Source organism: Sapajus apella, unplaced genomic scaffold (assembly GCF_009761245.1).
Source record: "Sapajus apella isolate SASKATOON/1434 unplaced genomic scaffold, GSC_monkey_1.0 scaffold25, whole genome shotgun sequence".
NCBI classification, from domain to species: Eukaryota; Metazoa; Chordata; class Mammalia; order Primates; family Cebidae; genus Sapajus; species Sapajus apella.
In genome coordinates, this window is record NW_022436965.1 from 15,709,390 (window position 1) to 15,721,684 (window position 12,295).

General features: G+C 38.4%; 1 protein-coding gene across 4 annotated transcripts in view; it reads right to left on the minus strand.

The window, feature by feature from the left end:
* Positions 1-12,295, minus strand: part of RABGAP1L (RAB GTPase activating protein 1 like) — a 718,780-nt gene that overhangs the window by 286,033 nt on the left and 420,452 nt on the right. For all 4 annotated transcript variants that reach the window (XM_032291661.1, XM_032291664.1, XM_032291663.1 and 1 more), the window contains one exon: positions 5,496-5,570. In XM_032291661.1, coding sequence (XP_032147552.1) covers positions 5,496-5,570 — 75 coding nt within the window. The remainder of the gene's footprint in view (positions 1-5,495; positions 5,571-12,295) is intronic.

Below are 12,295 nucleotides of genomic sequence, written 5' to 3' on the forward strand. Positions count from 1 at the left end.
CATCTGAGTTGCTTCAGTGCTTTGGCTGTTATAAACAATATTAGGACAAAAATAATACATGTATTTTGACATACACATGCATAAATTTGACTAAGATATATCTAGGGGTAAAACTTCTCGGTGTGCATATCTTTATTATACAAAGCCAAACCAGTTTCCAAAGGAATTGCGCCTAGTCGTAGTTTTTTTTTTAAAAAACTCAGTAGTTTAAAACAGGCTAGATTATTCAAACATAATTCTACTTCCAGTTGGAAGGTTTCTATAAATGCTAATATTAGTTTATATACAGTAATTTAACCTTAAAAATGAGCATAATCTTCTGAATGTCTAAAAAGGTACATGTTCAATTAAAAAATTTAAAACTACTTTACAATAAATATGGTAGAAAAATATATTGGGTTATAAATTATCTAAAATATTTTATATAATTTTTAGAATAAGTGAAATATAATCAGGTCATAATTTATTATGCCTCTAAGAGGTAAAGACTAATATTATGATTATGAAATTACAAATTATTATCGCATATTTGATTTCAAAGGCAGTTGAACATTATAATGGTTGCAGGAAATCTGTACTACAACATTCTCCAACTGTAAATGACAAATTTCTTATGATTTCGTAAATGGATATGATTCTCCTGTGATAAACATTTAATTCTTCCACTGCCTAAACTATTACATGTTACAAAGCTATTGTCAAAGCATCTAGAAATTTCCAAGTACAAGGAGAGGCTAATTATTTCTTTAAACTACTTAGACATGAAAAAATCCTAAAAATTCAAAACTGTTTTTGAACATACTTTCATTTTTGGTCCTTCTTCCTTCTCAGGCAATGAATGTGAAATATAAATGACCATGAGTGAGGAAAGGACAGCGACCCAAAAAGAAGCAGGCTCTGACAATGATTAATATGGAGCTGCCAAAGGATGTCTGGCAGCAAAAAGAAGAAGCAATAGCTTATGTAACTGATAACAAATTAGTCAGTAAGACTAATAATGTATCTCCCTGGAACCTGAGATACTGTGTTTGATGAATTGTTTAAACCAATCCACATTCTTCTATAAAGCAGGGAGACAAAAATATAGTAAAAAATAAATTACAGTTAGCTTCTATTATTCAAATTGGTTGAAAGAACAGGTTGGTCAGTAAATGGAATATGCTAATTAACAGAATTTTCAAACATATTGCCAATTAAAAATTAGAATATAATATGTTTTTCACTAACACCATGCTGAATATCAGTTCATCTTTCCTTAAGGATTCTAAAAGGATTCCTATATTTCAAGTAATTCTTATAAGCCATGACAACACTGACTAATTCTATTAAGGCAGAAAGTGTGAGAGACTAGACTGAATTGCTGTTCCTTTTGTGACTTATACACTGGAAGCTATCTTGTTGAACTTCACAAAGCCTGACTCACCACATGGCCTTATAACAGTAGAGTACATAACCATAGAAAAAAAATTCTGGGTATTTGAGCTCTCTAGTTATTTGAATCTTTCTTTCTTTCTTTGGGGGTGGGGGTGGGGAGGGTGTTTCCAAATAATTATGAACTTACAATTAACCCAAACTTCTGTCAAATCTCAAAACAGATTTCTCAGAGGGACATTCTTCTCACTGAACATTAATAAATATATTACAGTATGTTAAATAGGGCTACAGGTAAAAAATGCTAAACTGTGGTATATTCAAAGACGACTTTGTGGCCGGGCTCAGTGACTCATGCCTATAATCCCAGCATTTTGGGAGGCCGAGGTAGGCAGATCATGAGGTCAAGAGATCGAGACCATCCCGGCCAACATGGTGAAACCCTGCCTCTACTTTAAAAAAAAAAAAAAAATTAGCTGGGTGTGGTGGCACGCACCTGTAGGCTCAGCTACTTAGGAGTCTGAGGCAGGAGAATCACTTGAACCCAGGAGGTGGAGGTTGCAGTGAGCTGAGATTGCGCCACTGCACTCCTGCCTGGTGACAGAGCAAGACTCTGTCTCAAAAAAAAAAAAAAAAAAAAGATTACTTTGTTTAAACCAAAGTTTCATCACCCATGTCTCAAACATCAGCTTCTCATGCAAGTAATTATAAAGGCTTCCTTTGGAAAAAAGATGGCTCTGAACCTTGATGAAAACATTCATGTCATCAGATATGGTCTCCAGCCTCTTAGGGTAAGGACCTGACTACTCTAGATTCTAGTGGGTTTAGAAGGGGAACAAGGGCCCTGAGAATTTGTGACTATAAAGTAATTGGCCATCACAGGGAGCCCCAAAATGGTGAGATGTAGAGATATCAAAGAAAGAAGGAAAACAAAGAGAAAATAGAAACTATCATAAACAGATAATAATGCAAAAGAGGGAAAAAGATCATCATCCTCAAAGTGAGACAAACTGAAAATCATAATAAAGCTATTATAATCAGAATTAGGTTTTCAGAATTAGGACCATGAATCTAATATAATTGCTCTTTACTTCCAGAATGCTAAACCTCAAAAAAAAAAAAAAAATGCTATCCTTTTAAACCTCCTGGCCTCTCTGTTACATTTGACACTATTCACTGCTTCCTCTCTACTGAGAATCTGAACTTCTTTAAGGATTCTACTTCATCATCAGCTCTTCAAACGTTTGCTGTTCCTGGGATTTAATCTTCTTACTCTATTCATTCTTCTAGATGATCTGATATACTCTCATGACTTCAGCTTTAATTTCTCCTCCAACATTAATCTTCAGTATGCAACTGGCTGTTGAACGCCTCCACCTAGATGTACCAGGAATATCCTGAACTCAAATAATTAGAAATAAAACTCATCATTGGCTGGGTGCGGGGGCTCCTGCCTGTAATCCCAGCACTTTGGAGGCCAAGGTGGCTGGAACACTTGAGGTCAGGAGTTCAAGACCACCCTGGCTAACACGGTGAACTCTCATCTACTAAAAATACAAAAATTAGCCAGGTGAGTTTGCTGGTGCCTGTAATCCCAGCTACTCAGGAGGCTGAGGAAGGGTAATCACTTGAAGCTGGGAGGTGGAGGTTGCGGTGAGCCAAGATCGGCCACTGCACTCCAGCCTGAAAGACAGAGAGAGACTCCACCTGGAAAAAAGAAAGAAAAAAATCCCAAACTCATCAACTCCTAAACATTTTCCTTCATTCAATCTCAATAGATATATTTTCTTTTCTTTCTTTCTTTGAGACAGAGTCTCGCTCTGTCGCCAGGTGCCAGGCTGGAGTGCAGTGGCACAATCTCAGCTTACTGCAACCTCTACCTACCAGGTTCAAGCAATTCTCCTGTCTCAGCTTCCCAAGTAGTTGGGATTACAGGCTCATAACACCATGTCCAGCTAATTTTTGTATTTTAGTAGAGATGGGGTTTCACTATGTTAGCCAGATGGTCTCGATCTATTGACCTCATGATCTGCCCGTCTCGGCCTCCCAAAGTGCTGGGATTACGGGCGTGAGCCACTGCACCTGTCCCTATATTTTCTATCTCAACCCAAAATACAACCATTCATCCAGTCACCAAAGCTAGGAAACTAGATATGTCACCTTTGACTTCTCCTTTGCCAATCCATCCACAAAACCTAACAGTTTTGCTTCCTAAATATTTCTTAATTCTGCTTTTCTCTGGGTTCTGATTTAAATTCATATTTTTTTTCCTGTTTTTTATTTTATTTTATTTTATTTTTTGAGACAGGGTTCCTCCTTCTGTTCCCCAGGCTGGACTGCAGTGGTACAATCACAGCCCACTGCAGCCTCGACCTCCCAGGCCCAAGTGATCCTCCTGCCTAAGCCTCCCAGGTAGCTACCACTACAGGTACTCACCAATACACCCAGATGCCTTTTTGTGTGTGTATGGTAGAGACGGGGGTCTCATTATGTTGCCTAGGTTGGTTTCAAATTCCTGGGCTCAAATGATCCTGCTGCCTCAACCTCTCAAAGTGTTGGGATTACAGGTGTGAGCCACTGTGCCCAGCCGATGATGAGGTTTGTTTCTAATTATTTGAGTTCAGGATATTCCTGGTACAGCTAGGTGGAGATGTTCAGCAGCCAGTTGCATACTGAAGATTAATGCTGGAGGAGAAATTATTGATTTTTTTCTCCACATTAATATTTTCTACCTGGTCTCTCTGCTGCTATTTCTTTAATTCTGCTCTTTACACAGGTATGAAATGAATTGATCTAAAATGATCATATGACTCTATTATTTCCTTGCTCCAAACTGATCAATGGTTCCTCATTTGCTCTAGAATAAAGCCTGCATTTTTGGCCAGGTTCGGTGGCTCACGCCTGTAATCCCAGCACTTTGGGAGGCTGAGGCAGGCGGATCACAAGGTCAAGAGATTGAGACCATCCTGGCCAACATGGTGAAACCCCGTCTCTACTAAAAAATAGAAAAATTAGCTGGGTGTGGTGGCATGTGCCTGTAATGCCAGCTACTCGGAAGCTGAGGCAGGAGAGCTGCTTAAACCCAGGAGGCGTTGGTTGCAGTGGGTGGAGATGGCATCACTGTGCTACAGCCTGGCGCCAGAGCAAGACTCTGTCTCAAAAAAAAAAAAAAGCCTGCATTTTGACATGATTACAAAGTCTTCACAATTTCCCATCTTACCATTTTTACCTCATACCACTCCCTGTGTACAACTGCTATAGTAAACTGTAATTGCATGTTGTTCCCTTTGTCCCTTTGTATACTGGGCCCTATTGTATTTCCATACATTTTCTCATATTGTGACTTTTGTCAATAATTCTTTAGTCCCTCCCTTTCCCCTCTCAACCTTCCCCAATCTCATTTATGTTTTGACAAAGCTGCTGCCCCCTCCAGAAAGTATTTTCTGAAAGTTCCGGTAGAGCTTGCTTGGGTAATTCTCCTCTGTATTCTCTTTACCTGTGTATCACTTTCCCTTAGCATACTGTAAGTTATTTAATGAGTATGTATTATTTTTGTCATCAGAAAAATAAAGACACATAAAATAGAATAAAAATATTAAGTAAATGCCTACGTTATCTACACGTCATCCTGGACTATGAGGTTTTTGAGAACACAAATTATAAATGATCATCTTTATAACCCCACTTCCTAGCCCAGTACCTGACAATTGATGTTCAATAAATGATCTGCCAAATGAAGGTGACTGACAGGAAAGAGGATATATAAAAATACACGATAGAAATGATAAAGGACATCCTTGTCACAGTACAGTGCACCATAATGGTCCAGGTCCTGATATTTGGGCAGTTACATCGACTTCTTTAATTCCAGAGGATTTTAGTTAAAAATAAATCCAATTAAGCAATTTATCCTTTCCCAGTCAACAAAATTAATTTTATTGAGAAGCTGTCCTATTCTTGACACCAGATCTCTTACTTTATCACCCAAGGTACCATTTTTAAAACGATATGCCATATGTAATCTCCATCAGGTAAATGGGAAATAAGAAGGAAGAACAAAGCCAGTAGAAAGTAAAATAAACTTGGCAGCACTGTGCTATTTTATTGCATGGACTGTTACTTACATGCAGCAGTAATACAGCAGCAAGAAAAGACTGCCCTTGACAGTACCCAATGTCTTCATCATACACAGAGTAGGCCTAGGGAAGAAATAAAAAGAAAGAAATATTGTCAACCGACTTAACTTAAATGTTTGCTCATACCAGGCTCCTGCCTGTTCCTGTCCCTGGGCTGTCCACCACAGTTCCACTGATCTTTCAACTTGAATGTGTGTACTATTAGCACAGGGAGATCCCCAAAAGACTGTACCTTTCCTAAAGCAGCTCTGTGTCCCTTTATTCCAGGTTCCTCTTTAGAATTTTGAAATAAAGAGATGTTGAGAGGACCTAAGTTAATTTAAAAAGATCCATTATAGGCTGGGTGTGGTGGCTCATGCCTGTAATCGCAGCACTTTGGGAGGCCGAGGCGGGTGTATCACCTGAAGTCAGGAGTTCTAGACCAACCTGACCAACATGGTGAAACTAGTCTCTACTAAAAATACAAAAACTAGCCAGGCATAGTGGCGGGTGCCTGTAATCCCAGCTACTCAGGAGGCTGAGGCAGAAGAATCGCTTGAACCCGGGAGGTGGAGGTTGCAGTGAGCCAAAATCAGGCCACTGCACTCTAGCCTGGGCGACAGAGTGAGACTCCATCTCAAAAAAAAAAAAAAATGTTCTCTAACAGATAAAGAGGCTGCTATGTGGGAGTGAAAGAATAGGTCAAACTTCTAAAACATTCCGATTCAGCTTCTTGGTACTGCTAACATAACTGATATATTTGCCAATTTACTTGCTATTGATTAACAGTGGCAAAGTTCACCAGTTTTAATTCTGACATGTGTTTCTCCAATTTCTAATGTAAATATTGAACTGTCATGATTTTTTCAGTACAGATTGAAGAGCAATGCTGAGAACAGACAATACAAACACAGGCCTCCTCCTTATTTAACAGGAGCTTGATATTTACATAAGGCAATTTGCCATTTTTTAGATAAGCTGTTTCACCTATAACCTACAATGAACTTCTGCCAACATGAGGCTAAAACACATAAATTAGCCTTTGGATGATAATTTTTGGCAGCAGTAGCCCTTAAATGGGTATGTCAGAGGAACAACCAAGTAAAAAATATGTGTAATAAATTTATTTACAAACTAAAAAGAGGCCTGTTCTCATATAAGCTGGGAGACACAAAGAGATACCAAGGAAAGCCTAGTTTTAAGTAATGCCACAATAAGCTGAGTAAAAAGAGGTCATAGAATGACAAGATACTAGTTGTTTAAAAGAAATTACAGTAACATTTAAAGAAAGATTAATGTAGTATATACTGTAAGAATACAAGTGGCTTTCAAAGAATTCTTTGAGTTAATTTCTCTATCTGTTAAATAATTAACATTTATTTATTAGTAACTACTACTCTACTGTTCCATTTATTTACATATATTAATTTACTTAATCATTATAACACCCCTCTGGGAATAAGTACTCTTATTATCCTCATTTTATAGATAAAGAAGCTAAGGCCAGCTGAGCTTGGTGGCTCACGCCTGTAATTCCAATACTTTGGGAAGCTGAGGCAGATGGATCACAAGGTCAAGAGATTGAGATCATCCTGGCTAACATGGTGAAATCCTGTCTCTACTGAAAATATAAAAATTAGCCAGGTGTGGTGGCATGCGCCTGTAATCCCAGCTACTGGAGAGGCTGAGGCAGAAGAATCGCTTGAACCCAGGAGGTGGACGTTGCAGTGAGTGGAGATTTCGCTACTGCACTCCAGCCTAGTGACAGAGAGAGACTCTGTCTCAAAAAAATAAAAATAAAAAATAAAGAAAGAAAGAAGCTAAGGCCCAGCACAGTCGTTCATGCCTGTAATCCAAGCACTTTGGGAGGCCAAGGTGGGTGGATTACCTGAGGTCAGGAGATCGAGACCAGCCTGGCTAACCATGGACAACATGGTAAAACCCCATCTCTACTAAAAATACAAAAATTAGCTGGGCATGGTGGTGCATGTCTGTAATCCCAGCTACTCAGGAGACTGAGGCAGGAGAATCGCTTGAATCCAGAAGGGAGAGGTTACAGTGAGTCGAGATCATGCCACTGCAATCCAACCTGGGTGACACAGCGAGACTCTTAGAAAGGAAAAGAAAAGAAAACAAAAGAAAAGAAAAGAAACTAAGGCACTAAAAAATTGAATAATTAGTTCAAGGTAGGTTAAATAATTTGCTCCAGTTAGAATGCCGCAGAGGTAGAATTCAAACTCTGGCAGTCCAGCTCCAGAGCCCAGGCATTTAGCCACTGTCACTATTTGATCTCTGGATCTCATAACAGTCAGGTGAATGAGTATAAAAACCTAACTATAAAAGGCCAATTTTTCTTTTTAATCTGTATTTAATAAATATTCATAAACTAATCAGAGAAATGACTTTAGTTAAAGAATGCAGAGAAATAACCATCATCACAAAATTCACTAGAGTGGCTTACTCTGGTAGGAAAAGACTGGATCTAAGAGGAGCACTTGAAAGGTACTAAAAAATATTGGTAATATTTCCTATGTTGTAGGTTCAAGGAGGTTACTTCTGCCCTTGTTTTTTCAAATAATAAATTATTTTTATTCATTTGAATGTATATTACATAATTTTAAAAATTAGTTAAAATATTTTTAAAATTACTCATTAGTAATCATCCATTCAATGCTGTGCGTTAAGATTTCAATTTGGGTGATTTCTCCAGAATACAAATATATTGAAGACACATCTCAAGCCTTCATTGGAGTTTAAGATTAAAATAGTGAGGTAGATAACAAATGACAACTATTCTTGGGGAAAATTGTACAAATTATACAAACTGTACAAACTGTGTACAAATATATACAGTCAATTCTCATTGTTCTTAGTAGTTACATTCTATAAAGGTGCCCCAACACTGAATAAGCAAATACTGAATTACTGCCCCTAGGGGATAACAGAGGGTTGGGCTCCTGAGAACCGCTGGTCACAACATTTTCAGCAACCAATCAATACACAAAGTTGTTTTAAGTGTATTTCTGTTTAAAGATACCTTATTTAATATATATTGTTGATTCATTAATATTGAACTCATGGCCAACATTACTGTAACTCATGCCTCAATGAATCTTATGCAATGTGTATTTTCTCTGCAAGGCACATCACAGCCTCCTAGTCCCTAGAAACATGGGACAGTATTTCAGCACTACACCTAGGGACCACTTCAAACAGAAAAATCACCAAGAAGCACAAAAAAATACAAAAAGCGTGGCACTAAGTATATTGCAAAAGAATACTTGTTTACAGTATAAGAGATAAATTAGAAGGGAGAGCATCGACTTGTTCCACCTGAGCTTGAAAAGTGTGCATCAGGTGACTCAAATGTTTTGACACTGCATATTCACATATCAGTGAATAACTACAAAAGTACTGAGAGTATTGATTTTGTGGTTGCAAATGTATTTCAGCAAGTAGGTGAATTTGCAAATATGGAATCTGTAAATAATGAGGATCAACTATGTGCGTGTGCATGTGAGTATATATACATATGTACGCAGGCATTCGACCCTTAATGACTGGCATATGTTCTGAGAAATGTGTCATTAGGCAATTTTGCTGTGTGAACATCATAAAGAGTATTTATATAAACTTAGATGATACAGCTTATTATGCACGTAGCCTATACTGTATAGCCTATTGCATCTGAGCTATAATCTTGTACAGCATGTTAGGGTACATGCTATTCATGCTTATGGACTGAATAGTAGGCAATTCTTTACTGCGTTGCTACAGGACACAATGTATGTGCTACAGTTTTATACAACAGTATGATAATTATTTGAGTACCTAAAAATGTGGTATAAAAGATTAAAAATGGCACACCTGTATAGGGCACTTACTGACAATGCAGCTGGCAGGACTGGAAGTTGCTCTGGGTGAGTCAGTGCGTGACAGTAGGTGAATGTGAAGCCCTGGAACATTACTGTACACCACTGTAGACTTTATAAACACTGTACGCTAGGCTACAATGAATCTATTTTAAAAATATCTTTCTTAGCCAGGCGCGGTGGCTCAAGCCTGTAATCCCAGCACTTTGGGAGGCCGAGGCGGGTGGATCACGAGGTCAAGAGATCGAGACCATCCTGGTCAACAAGGTGAAACCCCGTCTCTACTAAAAATACAAAACATTAGCTGGGCATGGTGGCGCGTGCCTGTAATCCCAGCTACTCAGGAGGTTGAGGCAGGAGAATTGCCTGAACCCAGGAGGCGGAGGTTGCAGTGAGCCGAGATCGCACCATTGCACTCCAGCCTGGGTAACAAGAGTGAAACTCTGTCTCAAAAAAAAAAAAAAAATCTTTCTTAGATGAAAAATTAATCTTAGCTCCTGTAACTTTATTTTATAAACTTTTATTTTTTAAAACCCGTTAACTTTTGTAATAGTACCTTGCGTAAAACTACACTGTACAGCTATACAGAAATATTTTAATATTTTCTTTCTTTATATCCTTGTTCTATAAGATTTTTCTACTTAAAATTTCTTCATTTATTTGTTTTTACTTTTAAAGCTGTTTTATTAAAAATGAAGATACAAACACCCACATTAGCCTAAGCCTATACAGGGTCAGGATCATCAATATCACTGTCTTCCACCTTCACATCTTGTCCCACTGAAGGTCTTCAGGAACAAAAATATGCATGGAGATATCATCTCCAGTGATAAAAATGTCTTCTTGGCCAGGCCAAGAAGGTGCCTCACACCTGTAATCCCAGCACTTTGGGAGGCCGAGGCGGGTGGATCACTTGAGGTTAGCAGTTCAAGACTAGCCTGACTAACATGGTGAAACGCTGTCTCTACTAAAAATACAAAAATTAGCTGGGCGTGGTAGTGCATGTCTGTAATCCCAGCTACTTGGGAGGCTGAGGCAGGAGAATTTTGCATTAACCCAGGAGGCGGAGGTTGCAGTGAGACAAGGTTGCGCTATTGCACTCCAGCTTGGGGTAGAGAGCCGAACTCTGTCTCAAAAAAAAAAAAAAAAAAAGCCTTCTTCTGGACACCTCCTGACAGACCTAACTCAGGCTGTTTTATGGTTATTTTATAAGTAGAAGAAATACATCCTAAGATAACAATTAAAAACTACAGTATAGTAAGTACATAAACTAGTATATAGTTGTTTATTGTCCTTATCAAGTATTATTTACTGTACATAATTGTATATGCTATACTTTTCTACAAATGGCAGCACAGTAGGTTTTATACCAGCATCACCACAAATAGGTGAGTAACGTGTTGCACTACGATGTTATGATGCTACGATGTCACTGGGTGATAGGAGTTCTTCAGCTGCATTATAATCTTATGGGACCACCATTGTATACACAGTCCATTGCTGACTGAAATGCTGTTAAGGGATGCATGATGGTATATCTTACTAGATACACACACACACACACACACACAGGGCCATACCCAGAACTAAACTGAAAGAGTCTATTGCTGTATTTGCCTACAAAAATCATAACAAAGTATTTTTAATTAATAAAATCCAAATTGCTATTGATTATAATAATGAATTATTCGTTTTAGGAAGGGCCACAAGCATTGGAAAAATTAAGTCAATAAAATATTAATGTAGGTATATTCCCAGATTACAATTTTACGTTTAAAAATTTGGTTCTAAATAAATATTTTTATTGAAATTTTTCAGTACTCAATATTCCTCATGTTCTTTTTTCCTCAAACCTTTAGAACCATTACCAATTACATGTTTTCTTATTACTTTAGTATTCAGTACAGATAGTCCACAGTAATGAACAGATCATTTTCTAAAAGTTCTCTACCAGTTTTTCTTTGAAACTCAGCATGTATTTTCCCATAAAATCAACGTGGTTATGAGGTTCTTGGAATAGACTAGATCACAAAATTAGCCCCTAAATATATAGCCCAGAACAGTAACTTGTCGATAGTACTTTAAAATCACCGTTTGTTAAAAAATTTACTTAAAAGTTTTCTAATGGTAGTTCTGAATGCCAAACATCTCAAATTCCAGCTCTGCCACTTACTAGAATCACTTGACTTCCCTAAACTTTCATTTCTTTCGCTGAGCCAACACATATTATCTATCATGTGGAAGACTAGGGCAAGCAATGAACAAAATGGACCACAAAATTGCTCTCATATAGCTTATTTTCTAGTGGAAGATGATAGACAATGGCCATAATAAAGAAATAATTTATACAGTATCTTTGAAGGAAATAAGTGCAATGGTGATAAAGTAGAAAAAAGGGCTGACAAATGCTGGGCTGAAAAGAGGTTCCATTTAAAACTGAGTGGTTAAGGCAGGCCATATTGAGAAAGTAACACTCGAGCAAGGGATTGAGAGAGGTAAAAAGCAAGCCGTGTAGATTTCTGGGATAAGAGTGTTCCAGGCAGAAGGAACAGCCAGAGCAAGGGTTCTGAAGTGTGAGCAAGCCTGGCAGTGTGGCTGGGACAGAAGGCATGACAGAGAGAATAGTCATACATGGAGTTTACAGCCTGGTAAATCACTGTAAGAATGTTGGCTTTTAGGCCGGGTGCGGTGGCTCAAGCCTGTAATCCCAGCACTTTGGGAGGCCGAGGCAGGTGGATCACGAGGTCAAGAGATCGAGACCATCCTGGTCAACATGGTGAAACCCCGTCTCTACTAAAAATACAAAACATTAGCTGGGCATGGTGGTGTGTGCCTGCAATCCCAGCTACTCAGGAGGCTGAGGCAGGAGAATTGCCTGAACCCAGGAGGCGGAGGTTGCGGTGAGCCGAGATCGCGCCATTGCACTCCAGCCTGGGT